The sequence below is a fragment of the Labrus bergylta genome, chromosome 6, assembly GCF_963930695.1.
Source record: "Labrus bergylta chromosome 6, fLabBer1.1, whole genome shotgun sequence".
NCBI classification, from domain to species: Eukaryota; Metazoa; Chordata; class Actinopteri; order Labriformes; family Labridae; genus Labrus; species Labrus bergylta.
This window is the reverse complement of record NC_089200.1, coordinates 21,386,061-21,399,635: the sequence shown is the minus strand read 5'-3', so window position 1 is coordinate 21,399,635 and position 13,575 is coordinate 21,386,061. Positions and strand designations below refer to the sequence as shown.

At 39.2% G+C, this 13,575-nt stretch overlaps 2 protein-coding genes across 6 annotated transcripts in view; both read left to right on the top strand.

The window, feature by feature from the left end:
* The window catches only part of LOC109999449 (guanine nucleotide-binding protein G(q) subunit alpha), a 33,269-nt gene extending 23,805 nt beyond the window's left edge, over positions 1-9,464 (top strand). For both annotated transcript variants that reach the window (XM_020654498.3, XM_020654497.3), the window contains exons 6-7: positions 3,913-4,066; positions 4,693-9,464. In XM_020654498.3, the coding sequence (XP_020510154.1) occupies positions 3,913-4,066; positions 4,693-4,883 (345 nt within the window). In that variant the 3' untranslated portion in view covers positions 4,884-9,464. The remainder of the gene's footprint in view (positions 1-3,912; positions 4,067-4,692) is intronic.
* A 1,231-nt stretch (positions 9,465-10,695) lies between these two features.
* The window catches only part of tle5 (TLE family member 5, transcriptional modulator), a 40,333-nt gene continuing 37,453 nt past the window's right edge, over positions 10,696-13,575 (top strand). For 2 of the 4 annotated variants that reach the window (XM_065955984.1, XM_020654502.3), the window contains exon 1: positions 10,696-11,653. In XM_065955984.1, the coding sequence (XP_065812056.1) occupies positions 11,627-11,653 (27 nt within the window). In that variant the 5' untranslated portion in view covers positions 10,696-11,626. The remainder of the gene's footprint in view (positions 11,654-13,575) is intronic. The other 2 variants (XM_020654500.3, XM_020654499.3) reach the window with 2 other exon arrangements.

Genomic DNA, 13,575 nt, shown 5'->3' with positions numbered 1-13,575 from the left:
CAGGATCAAGTGCAGCGCTCTATTTATTCACATTAGCTGCTGATAAGAACATCCGTTTGGAGAGTATAGACGTTCCTGCTACACACAAATATTTTGGGCTTTGTAGCGACCCTGTGTCTCTCCACCAAAGCAGTGGGCTGCTGTCTGCAGAGGGACAAGACTCGTTTAAGTTTGCATCACCTAAAATTACACCGTTTTTTTTGCCACAACAATACTGAATTCATTTACTGAGGTCAAGAGTGCATTAAAATGGTCCAGTTACGCTGAGAGCGCCCTCTGCTGGATCAAACTTTAAACAGCCTGATGCGCTGATGGACTGTATATTTTCAATTTGAACGGCTTATCACAGTTCGAATGTGAACTTTCTCCCCGAGGTTTTTGAATAAAAAATGACAGCTCTAGTTTGAAATGACCTAAAAAAGACACTACAGACATCTTAGATGGTGGACAAAGAGACAGTCTGACACTTTAATGACAGTTTTTTTTTTCCATTATATCAATGTTACATGTAACTGGACGTATTCACAGTATCAACAGACGAGTGGGTAGATACTGGCGATCAGAAAAAGAAATGAAACAGCTTCATTACCTGCACAATGATCGCTCCCTGAGGTTGGTTTTTCAAAACATTTCCTGCGACGTTCCAAAATCAGCTTGAACATGTCCTTCACATGGAGATTTTACTCTGGGGCTGTCAGGGAAAAGTCTGGAGACAGGCTGGGTGGAAAATGTGGCTGATTTTGTTCATCCATGCAGCTGGCCCTGAAAATGTGGTTAAATAATGAGGAGTTGCCTTCATGAAAAGAGCACGCTGTTATCTGTTATTCCTAGTAAACGACTTCAGAGAATGATTTCCCAACTCTTCATTTTCCATCAGCTTTATAAAGTGCCCAAGGACTTTGATTTAGTTTTCCAGCGTGCAGCTTTAATATTTCCCTCCATTTTCACCACTCTGAACTTAGATTGATCAATGAGCTAGAGCGCTGAAGGGCAGACAGACAAAGGTAGTGCCAAACTGATGAACCAAGTGGAAAATATAGCTGCTTAGAGATCCCTGAGAAGTTGGTGTTGACCAAAACCGAGCTAAAAGCTAAACAAATATTGGATTGCCATTGGTCAGGGTTAGGGTTCGCTTGCAAATGAAAGTTCACATTTTTGTGTGTTAGCTAGATCTCTAAATGAGCAACTGTTGACTTACAATTCCACATTGAAAAATCAAAAAGACGCGTACATCCCTAAGTGGGTGCTGGATCCAAAAAAAAGAGTAGTTTTAAAGAAGCAAAAATAAAAGATCTGCACACCAAGGAGCTCTCGTTTGAAGGATTTATTAACAAGGGAAGTTTCGAGCTACAGAGACCTTTTCTCTCATGTATGTGGTCGACTCTGACTCTGCTCAGCAAGAATTATGGCCAATAAAACTAATGTGATCAGCCGCTGCATTGCCCTCTGTTCCCCTCCTGACATCAAACCCTTTCTTTGACCTGATCATATGACTACCGGGTTTCATAAACCAGACCAGCTGCCAGCTCGTCTCACTGTTGTCTGTGGAGCTGTGGGGATGTACAGCAGATATATACTTTACCAGGGTCAGTGGTTTTCTAATAGGCGTGCCCTAACTACGCACATATACAGCACACTGCTCATTGTCTTTAACTGGCCTGCCTAATGTGGGACCTTATTGGACACACAAAGACAGGAAGATGTTTTCATTTTTGCTTATTGCTTTTTATTTTGTTTTCCCTGACTCTCATGAGTACATGGTCACAGGTGGTAGGCGACAGGGACACTTCTGATGCTGTTATTGGGCTCTGTTTCTAAGTGGTGGACGGCTGAGACAAGATTTGTCAGCCGTCACAGTCTGCAGATATAATCCCTTATTGCTGACAGGTTGAGGACTGACACTTTGACCCTGTAGACCAGTCAGAGCCTGACCACATTGTTTTCAAAACCTCTTTTGATTTCATCAGTGCCATCCATTAAGATCTTCTATTTTGACTTTCCAAGAATAAACTGTGCAAGTGATTTTGGCAAGAAGTTGAGATCAGAAAGAAGAAGACAGAGCCGCTTCCAGTTTTGAGCAGTTTACATTAGTAGGCCACACTTTAATGTGTGCTGGACAGTTTTCTTTGGAGGCTTATATCTGAACAAGCCTGGAGAAAACTCATTTTCTTAGTGTGGTTGTCTTGAGTGATCCCTGACTACATCCCATCTACACAGTGCAGTGCAATGCTGCATTTAATATTGAACACCATCCACTGACATCCCCTCACAATTATAAGTAGATACATGTTGGAGGCAGAACAGCCTTGGTTGATGGGGGGAAAAAAACAACACTCAAATCAGTGAACAGGGCTGGACTGCTAATTTGGCATACCGGGCATCTTTCTACGGCTGATATGGTATTATTTTTTTCTGTAAATGTTTATCACTGGCCCTCATAGCAGGGGCAGCAGCCCATTGGTTGTTTTTCTTTATAATGACAGTTAGCTGGCCCAATCACGCCTCCTACAGGGCTGTCTCCACAGATACTGGAAAATGTTTAAATCTGCTGTTCCTGCAGCATGGTCTGCTCGTGCAGTAGGCCTTCTCACTGCCAACTGTCATAAAGCCACAGGTGGAGAAGTGTGTGGTGGCAGGCAGACAGCAGGATGATCATGTGTGTGTCAGGGAACCTTCACCTGCATTGGAGCTAATGATGGTCTTGCATAGCATTGAGGGAATTAGTTCTGTATGCTATCATATCGTTACATTAGAAGGCTGAGGGTTCCCTTAAAGATATAGGCCTGTGAAATTGCGGTTTGAGGTTAAATCTGTTGCTCCTCTGTGCCTAAATGTATGCTGGGGATGGTTATAATATCTTATCACACTGAATAAACTCCATTACAAGCAGAAGTTCTGCTTTCAAACCTTAGTTAAAAACATGTGACTACTTAAAGTTGGGTATAGATACAGTAAAAGTTTCCCTTTCAGAATTTTACTTTTATTCCAATATCACAGCCACATCATTGGGTTTTATTCCTCAAGATGTTTGTATGTGTTGACTGACAGGGCTGGAGTTGGGGAAAAACCTCATTCAGAAGGTGTGTTATCATCCGAGCTAAAGATAAATCCCTATATCAGCCTTTTATTTTTTTGGGGTAATTATTCCCTCTATAATAACTAATTCACAGATCCTATACCTCTTAAGTACAATACAAAGTATGGTAATACTACCACACAGAGACTTTTCACCAAATGAGTGCACTTACTTTACTAACAGGCCATTGATCTCAGCTAAGCAACGCTAGAGATGTTGTAAAGGATATTATAAGAGAAAGTAACATATTAATGGATCTGCAAAACATACCTCCTGCTCTTTTAGTGTATATAGAATATGTTTTAATTCTACTGTCTGGATCATCTTTACAGTTTATTTTCAACAAGTTTATTCTACCGAAGGACTCACAGAGCAAAGTTAAAGTAACTCTTGTCTTGCCACCCAAAACTGAGGAGTTTCTCGGTATAGTCATTTAGCAACGAGCTATGTTTTCTAACCATCATCCAATAGGTGAAATACATACAGTCCATACTGTACAGACAGGTTTAAACTATTATGAAAAACATTCCAGCTAAATGTAGCAAGTAAAGGCTACACATTCACTGACTCACAGTCTCTAATGTGACTGGTATGGACTTATAGCAACACTTTGGCTCTATTTCAAACACACATCATCATGGTCTGTTCAGCGTTGGAGGGGCTGATATTAAACGTTTTAGTATTTTACCTTATACAATTCCTATAAACTGAACCCTCTAAGCCTCGGTCAGACATCATACAACTTGTTTAATAATAAGGTTATACAGTGGAAAGTGAATGAAGCAGAGTTTAAACCTCTCTGAATTATCCTAACCTCGTGTTTTTGTTCTTTTTAGAATCGTATGGAGGAGAGTAAAGCTCTGTTCAGGACCATCATCACATATCCCTGGTTCCAAAACTCCTCTGTAATCCTCTTCCTCAACAAGAAGGACCTGCTTGAGGAGAAGATCATGTATTCTCACCTGGTGGATTATTTCCCAGAGTTTGACGGTCAGATTACTTCTTTTTTTTTTTCCTCTCCACGTTATGAGATATCTTAATTACAACAACAAAATAGAGATGTGGAATTTATTTATTAAACCATCCATACGTGTTACAAACTGAGCCACACTTTGGCAGTAATGCTCTGGTGATCGATCTTCAGTCACTGGTAATAATTTAGGGCCCTAAATATTCTGAACATCATACGAGCTGCTTTTTAACTAAACAGTGAAAGTATCTACAGATATCCTGAATGTGTTGACGTTTATTATTTTCTTTCACTCCCAATGTCTGACTTTATCAAGGCAGGAACCTTTACCAACACTTTAAAGGATTTAATCTACCTTTTTGAATTTACAGTGACACCTCATGGTTAAAGTGCGGTACTACAATGTGTGCTGATACTTGAGTCAATCTGTTTAGATTCTGACCCTATAAAGAGTAGAATAGATCACATAATAACTATATTCCACTCTAATGATGAATCACAATGGAACCATGTCGTCCAGAATCAACTTTTTGTTAAGTTGTCTTCAACCCATGCTGGCTGAAATGACAAAGTGGTAAAAAATGTGAACTGATGCTAAAATGATGTTTGATAGTAGCTAAAATGAATGAACGTGTTCCTCCCTCAGGTCCCCAACGGGACGCCCAAGCGGGTCGGGAGTTCATTTTGAAGATGTTCGTGGACTTGAACCCTGACAGTGACAAGATCATCTACTCCCATTTCACGTGCGCCACCGACACGGAGAACATCCGCTTCGTCTTCGCCGCCGTCAAAGACACCATCCTGCAGCTCAACCTCAAAGAGTACAACCTGGTGTGAAGAGAGAAATACAAAGAGAGGAGGAGAGAGAGAGCAAGAAAGAGACCTGCAGTCCCAAACACACAATGCAGTCCACTTCTAGAAAACCCCCACACATGTGCATGAAACTTAGTGCTGCTCATTAAGTGTTGCTTCATACTTTACAAGAAAACACTATCCACGCTTTGTCCCTGCTTTCCACTTCGCTCCTTCTTTATCGGTTTTCTCATTTTCTAAAAAAAAAAAAAAAAAAAAAAAAAATGGTGACCTCTTTGTGATTTTTAATTTTTGCTCCTCTTGTATAAAAACACACACGCAAAACACACTTGACTACGAAAACACTCCTTGCATTTGTCCCCCCTCTCTTTGGGGTTTTGGGTCTGCTCCTCTTGGTTCCCATGTGACCTGAGGCATGGATCATATGTTCCCTTTCCAGTACACCACATTATCAGCAGTGCTTTGTGTGTTTGAGGTGGGTCGAGGGCCTTCTCTGGGAAGACTAAACTTTCATGGACAACGTGCTCTCTACCCTCCTTCTTATTTAACCTGTGCATTCTAAACACTACAGCATGAGACCACGAGGCCGGGCTGCAGACCCTGGACTCTGCTCATGTGCAAAGGGTAACTAATTATGATGATAGGTATATATATATTATCAGGCAGTGTTGGAATACAGAGTGGTACTTGGTTCCCCTGGGTCTTGAATTGTTTATTTGATTTAGTTTGTTTGTTAATCTCGCCCCCCCAAAATCAGAGCACAGAAGCTCTGTTGAATGTAAATAAAGTTTTCATGCTTCTCACACAGAGTGAGGGCTACACAGAGACCACTACATGTTCTCTGTAGACTTTCAAGATTTTCTTCTCTTCTTGCTTCTAAACGGATCCTTCTTTTCCTCCAGTTACGATTGAAGATGATTACTAATGGAATGCCAACTCCAGAGAGAGTCGCAGTATGATGATCCATTCACATTGCCCCTTTTGTTAAAAGTGCGTCCTAAAAAATCAACACTACCAGTTTTGACCTACTATATGTCAACTCCCCAGTCATTTTGGACAACATTGCCAAATTAAAAAACATCTCCTTTGTGTCTGTTATTATAACAATGTTTGCCAGTATCCAGTTCATCCCTTATGTGGCTCAGATCATTACAAAGTATTTCTAAAAACTGGCTTGCCAAAATCAAGCGCAAGATCTTTCTCGCGTTGGATCATTCAGATGTCGATGGCGTGACTGCTCGACCTGTGTGGCATTTATTCATCTCGACTGACATCTGAATCCCACGCGTGTTTGTACTGTGATCTGTTTTCTTTGCTTTTTGATGGTGAGAGTAATCTTCCTGTGCACAACGTGTGAATGATGACACCAGATGAGTATGGTGCAATAGTCAGCTGTAGATGAAACGAAGCTTTTACGCTGTCTGTTAGCCTGAAGTCATGAAGTTGGTCTTGATCATTGATATGGCTTCTCTCTGTATCAACGTCATTTTGCCATGTTATGTGGCCAACATTCGATAAACTGTAATGAATAGCGAGAGAGTAAATATTTCTTTTTTTTTTTTGTATGTCTTATTTATCAATCAGATCTACGTATTGTTGAGACATTAATGAGACTTCCTCTCTAGTTTTAGCTTCAAGTTTTTCCAACTGAGGAAACAGGAGGAGATTTTATACTGCTGTAAAATATCACAACTATTTTATGGACAGTGTGTTCTATCTTTCTAATGATACTTCATATATTTAGTTGTGCAGTTCTGTTTTGAAATGCTTGACGATGGAAGGTGCAGTTCCCATGTCAGGTTTTGTGCTTTATGCAAACAGGAAAATGAAAACGAGACAAAAAACTTAGTGGTTGAATATTTACTGTTCACGGATGCTTGCATTTTTTTGTAATTCTTGAGGATATGTGTTGGCTATTGGTACCAATCCCATATCGTGTGTCTTGCCTGATAGTTGTTTAAATATTCCATTAAGCTGAGAGTTAATAGATGGCTATTTTTGTCTTCACAATGTAATTCAGGTAAGTTTTTGTCATAACTTTTACATCACAAGGGCTACTACTAGCAGCTTTGGTAAAAATGAAAGGTCTCTGTGGACAACATGGAGCAAAAGGTGCAATTAATTAACAAGGGTGGGTGTGCTATGAATCAGAATGTGTTGACATCCAGTTGAGGGGAATGGTTGCAGGTTCAGTGAGGGAGGAATGCAGCAGTCCACAGATGCAGCCTACATGACATTTCCTGACTGGGGGAAGTCTGGTGGCTCTTTGTTCTCTTTTTCTTTTTGCCTTCAGAGGAGGAGAATGGCTCACATCAAAAGACGTTATGTTCACTTAACCATCCCGCTATGAATCCGTGCCGACTTTCTTGACTTTACAATATTTCCCTCTATGGGTTGTGTGTATTCGGCTTCTTTTCTCATTGCTAGTTATTTTCATGTTTGACTGTTTTGGAGTCAGAAAAGGGCAGTGCTTGGGAAATTCTATAGTTTTGTGCAAATCAATCATTCCAGCACAATGAGCTGGAAGGATCAAATAAAACCTAAAAGAAATAACAGAATATGGTTAAACTAAAATGTTTGAGAGAAGAAGATATGCCTGCTCACTCGCTCAAATTTAAACTAACTAACTACCCCCTTGGATTTTTAACTGAAACGTTTTTTTGTGTGACAGCTCAAAGATTTGTTGGTTTTTCTTGCCCTGTGTGTTGTTCTTGAGTCTCATGACTACGATGAGAAAAATCTAAAGGAACACATACTCGTGTGTTTAAGGTGTTTGAAACCCATCGTCTAATATGTTAAGAAGGAGGGATATATTATCTAAAAGAGGTGCCACACTTTTTATGGGTTGAATCAAAATTTGAGTTCTTGCAAAGTGTCATTCCTTTTCTTGGCTTGTATTGTTAAAACGTTGCTCTTTGGTGCTTCAGCCGATGTTTAAAGGCCTTTTCTCGACCAGTTTGTCCCATGTGTAGGGTGGTGACGCTCTTACACTAGCTTTCATAATTGTTTTTTGTGCAAACGTATCACTTTACAGCTAAGAGGTTTCCTATTTTGATATGTGAATGACTAGCCGAGTAATAGAAGTGTTTGGTTCTGCTGTGGTGAAGGAACACTGTGGTGTCTACTTGTGTTTTAAAGTTTCGGTTTGGCTTTCAGGAAGCACCCTGCATTCCTTTGAACCGCGTCTTGCCACCTTAAGGGCAGGCATGTGGTCTCCTTCTTTATGTGGATAATACACACAGTAAAGGTGACCACTATGGGCATACTGCCATACATCTTAACAAACCTGTTTGCTCACTTTTGTCCAGAATGATTTGCACCCGACAGCTGCCAAACCAGCACAGAAAAAGTCACATGACTACACTACCAATGTTGAAAACAAAAAACAGAACTGGGTTTGTTATTGGTTTTGCATAGGACGCATTTAAGAGACTTTTTTTTTTTTTTTTTTTTTTTTTAGACAATCCCTCACGAAACACTGTGCCAAACAAAACCAATCAGACAGAAAAGAAATAAAAACTCAATTAGTTGTAACCTAACCCAGATCTTCCTGTTCACTCTTTTTCCTGATGAAGTTTGTGTTCAGCCTCGGTATTAGTAAATGTATTAAATGATTTGCCAAGTGAAGGTACTGAACCAGCCAATATGACATGTTGTGTTTTATAGCAAAGTGAGTGAATGAATCTGCTTCATGCTGCATTTACATGTCTGCCATTCTCCACTCTCTTTTTTTTTTTTTCCCCTCCTCACTTCTTTGGACTGTGCATTCCTTCAATGGGTTAAAGGCACTCAAACCGTACCACTGCAATGAGCCTGCATTCATGCAAAGTTAGATGTCCGTTCAAGTGCGCTTGTTGGTACTCTGAAGTGTGTGTGTGTGAGTGTGTGTGTGTATGTATGTATACACTTTTGATGGCTATTGCTTTTGCTTGAGATCCATTCTGATTAGAGGGATGGACATACAGTGATATTAAAAAGCTATCTTTGCATCTTTCTTCTTTTGTAAAGTTGAAACACCTTAACACCTGTATTTAGGACCACTTAAAACTTTTTTAAAAGAGTTCAAATAAACTTTGTGTAGTGGTGTACAAATTGAAAGTAATGTATTTTTGTTTTGATTTTTTTCTCTTTTTTTTTTTTAAGTATACCAAATGTAAATGATGTACAATGAGTGTGCCAACCCCCTTTCTTTGTAAAGCCAGATTCTTAACAAGTGCCAATGTTGTGAAAAATAAGAGGGCCTGTGAATTTCATGGTCCACTTTTTAAAACAAACACTCAAGTATGTGATTAATTAAAAAAAGGACAATTTCATTCTATATTTAAGATTAACGATGAACTGCTGTTTTTCAAGGTAAATGTCATTTTAATCGCATGTGTTTGTCAGGTTGGGGAGGGAGTGGGTGGGTTACATACTGTATTCATGCAACACCCTCACAAAAGGGTCCTATGGTCGGCTATTGATTTACAGTATTTTAGCCATATTTCTATTTTCTATGTTTCATTTCAACCACTGTTGCCTGAACCTCATTCAAACATGAAATGATTTTCATAGCCTTCTCCTTTAAATGTTTTAAATTGGAATAAAATATGTTCCTATACTCTCTTATGGCATCCTTCTGACTGTTTTCTTTCATTTCTGGATTTTAAAAAAAATATACCCTTTTTAAAAGAATCTGATACGTGAAACTGTTTATCTGTTTTACATTTTTGCTTCAATTCCTCACCATTCCCGTACGTATTAAAATATTTTTACTGGTCTACAATTCTACAGTTGTCATTTAGCAGATGCTTTTATCCAAAGCGACGTACATCAGAGAGTAAGTACAACACAAGCAAGGATCTAGAAGGTCTGCAGTAGGTGGTGGTTAAATCCAGTACATTATAAAATAATTAAAGGGACAATAATTAAACTTTTGCAGAAAAAACACCCTGAGAGATGTGATAAACATTGTGCTGAGAACTTCAAGAAGTTATTTCTTCATACCACTTTGACATAACTGCAACCAATTGCTGTTTGAAATATATTTACTATTTGTATTAAATGGACAAAAAGGTGCCCATCAACCTATTGATAAAAGCCTTATTATTAAAGGTTTACTGGTTCAGTGACATGTCAGTTCATAAAAGGATTAAAGTCATTGAACAAATCATTGAAATCTACTCTTTTTGCAAATTAATGCAGATATCAATTGTGATTTTAACAGACTTAAACCCCAAGTAACAGAAATAGACAGAATATGGTAAACATGCTTGGAAAGAAAATGTAACTCAGTAGCAACTCAAATTACAGACAAGCTTTTCAAAAAGATGCATCTTTTTTTTCTCTTTTTTTTTTACATAAACATGGCACTCTGCAAGTTTTCAGAGAAACTTAAGGCCAAATAAACACGCTCTGTACAGGCTGGTTCTGTGATGTGCAATTTGCTGATGCATCATATAATGTCAAAAGAGCAATCTTTAAATGAATTCATGGTCACGTGATGAAAAAATGTGTTGAAAAGGGGCTCAGTGGCTAAAAATAAAAACAGGATTGAAAGTCTGAATTCTAATAGGAAAAAGGCATGCAGCATACATAGGAACGATGACATGAATGTATGAAACGTGACATTTTCAGATTTTGTGTTATTTAAAAAGATGAATCACACATGGGCGCTTGTTCATACTGCTAAGTGGTCAACTTATATCATTGCTCACGCACACGCAGTCACACACTTGTGTCTGTTTGCAGGGTGGGGACCTGTCCACTAGAGGCGCTAGATGCTCACACATCAGCCTTGCTCATGAGGTAGATCTGCGGGGTGTAGGTCTACGCTGTAGCGCTCATCTATCCGCTGTGTTTCTGTGTGGGGCGGACAACAGCAGCAGCAGCAGCAGCGTCGCGCCTTACCTTCCAGCTCAAGGAATGGACTGACTTTTATTGCTTCAACACGGCAACACTGACAAATCCTGTTTCTCCAAAGAGCGTTCAGACTTTAACTCAAACCAAGGATTGCTTTAATTTTGAAGTTGATTAGGGACGTCTTGACTAAAGCGACGACACAGATTAACTCTTTTTCTTTTTTCCCCCCACTCGCGAGATTTATTTGTAGTGGCTGGACGAAACGGGATTCAACTTAAACGAACCCGCAGACATTTTGTTATTTCTGAGATTTAGACCGTTTTTTTTTTTTTTTTTTTTTTCTTTGCATCGTACTTTTTTTTTTTTCTTCACTCCCGTGCAGGCGCAGCTGTGCTGAAGACAGACAAGTCAAAAAAAGGGCTTTTGAAGGAGCACAAGACGACGGAAGAAAGCATTTACCCTGCCGCCTTCCTAGCTACATCCACACAGCGCTGTGTACATTAATTAATTTACACGCTTGTGTGCGTTGAAAAGCAACAGCGATGGATCATTTTGACTGACAAGCTTTTGAAGAATTAGCTAGCTTAGCCAGTGAGGAAACCAGAACTGATGGTAGTTTTCTGTCCACGGTAAATACAGGGTTTCAGACAGGCGTTAGGCGAATGGTCTTCTATCACCTCGACAAGCCACCGACTCGTTTAGAAACCTCGCGTACGGCTGCTTTAGTGCATCACTTATATTCAGCTTCATTATTTTTTTTGGTTTGCAGGCAGTGCTAGCCACCGTTAGCTTAGGATCCTGCTAGCGCTGGACAGCTCCTGTTAAAGGCTAGCTTTGGACAAAGGACCAAAACGCAAGGGAAAATATAAACACAGGGCACTCGGTTGATTGTGTTTTGGGAGGACAGCAACAAACAAGGAATTGACATGATGTTTCCACAATCAAGACACTCAGTAAGTGCATCTTAATTTGACTTTTGTTATGAAAATCATGTGTTTTCTCCACTGAACGCACCGAGTGATTTATCCACGCAGGTTATCTTCGTAGGCTGTAATGTATGCTGCCTGTTTTTATATTCAACCCCTGTATTCATTTACATAGAGATAACATGAGATTTATTGTACGACAGTATATGACTGCAGTGTCTTTAAGTTCTGCAGAAGAAGGTTTTTGGAAGAAAAAAAAACTATTTTAATGTAAGACTCATTGGTTATCCAATAAATCAAACACCTCCTGTGGATGCGTCGTGTTTCACCCTTGTGATTTTTTTTTTCCATCTTTGTGTCACTTTGGTCTCATTAGGCTGCATAATCTAAAATTCAGAGAAGCATTTTTTTTGTTTCTCATGTTAGCTGCTGGCCTGTTGTAACTAAACGGAGATGTTGTCATTCTGGTCATGGCATGGATACTGAACCAATCAAAGTTCACTGCACACTATTATGTGCAGGTGTTTTTTTTTAGTTTTTTTTTTAGCACACATCTCCCCTGCTCCCCTAAATCTCAAGTTTCCATGGTAACAGAAACTCAGTCCAGTCCTTCATCAGTGATGAAGTCTCTCAGCCCATTGGTCAAACATTTATGTTAAGTGACTGGATGAACTGTGTTTTTTTTAGTCACTTAAGGGATCATGTCTGTGCTTCCAGTTAAGGGCTCACACAAGAAATGTAAGTAACACACATGAAATGTGTTACTGATTAAGAACCCACTCTAATCATAAATAGATCCCATCGTAATTAGTTCATTTTGGTTCAGTGAGAACATGCACTAAACCCCATTTCGTATCCCATCGTTATTCTTGCTTTTAAGTTCTTGTGTTAATGCAGCACAACAGTAAGAACACTTAATGAGGAGAATATATAATATGTGATTTATGGCCGCAGTAATCAAGTTGTAATCGAGTATTCTCTTGATTATTCTGGTGATTAATCAATTACATTTTTCATAGAATCCCTTTGCTTATTTGTTGCTGTGTTTTTGCCTTTAATCCTGTAACAATGCAAATTCCTCTCTTGTGGGACTTCTAAAGAATGAGCTCATCTTGTCTTATTACAAGGCCTAAACAAACATCATACTTTGAGTTCATTAAACTGGCTTATGTACATTTATTTATTATGTTGAAGGGATGCCCTTCAAATGTTTACTTAATAACAAATGTCTTGTCTTTTGTTAAGAAAAAAGCAAAGACATGTTTACTGTTTTTTAACAGTACATTAACATTTATTGATCTTAAATATGTCATGGTATAATTTTAACTTTATAATGTAAAAGGTAAATATGATTAGTGGGGACAGGGTTAATAATGATGTCCTTTGTGTGTATGCACTCAAACTTTATGCCACTCCTGCATTAGTCAGGGCCATAGCTGGACAACCCCAGTCACAAAAGTCTGGATTCGCCCCACTTGTTGATCTGACGCTCTTGCAAGCTTGCAATGTTACTTTGGCCCAGCAGCAAGACAAGAGGGGGCAACAAGTGAAGGACAGGGACTCAACTTTCACCCAGGTCAAAGACAGTCAACTTCTTAAGCATTTCAATCTATTCTACAACGATCTCATCCGCAAGGACTGACTGAGAAAGTCACTGTCTGGTTTCATAGCTGTAAAGCATTTCCTATTGAGACCGAAAATACCTAGAAACAAACATAGAAAAATCAGAAGATGGTGCTGAAAGTACCTTTCTGGTCTTATTGTCTCTAAATTATGTTAAAAGCACAAACAGACTGTTTCTGTTGAGGAAACCCGTCAAGAGACTCTCTCGTTATAAGCCAATGCAGATTGCCCGCTGAGGAGCTCTCTTCCTCCGCTATAACTATAAACCAATAAAAATCCATCCACATCACCACAAAGAGGAGATTTTCTTTCACCTGCAATTGAAT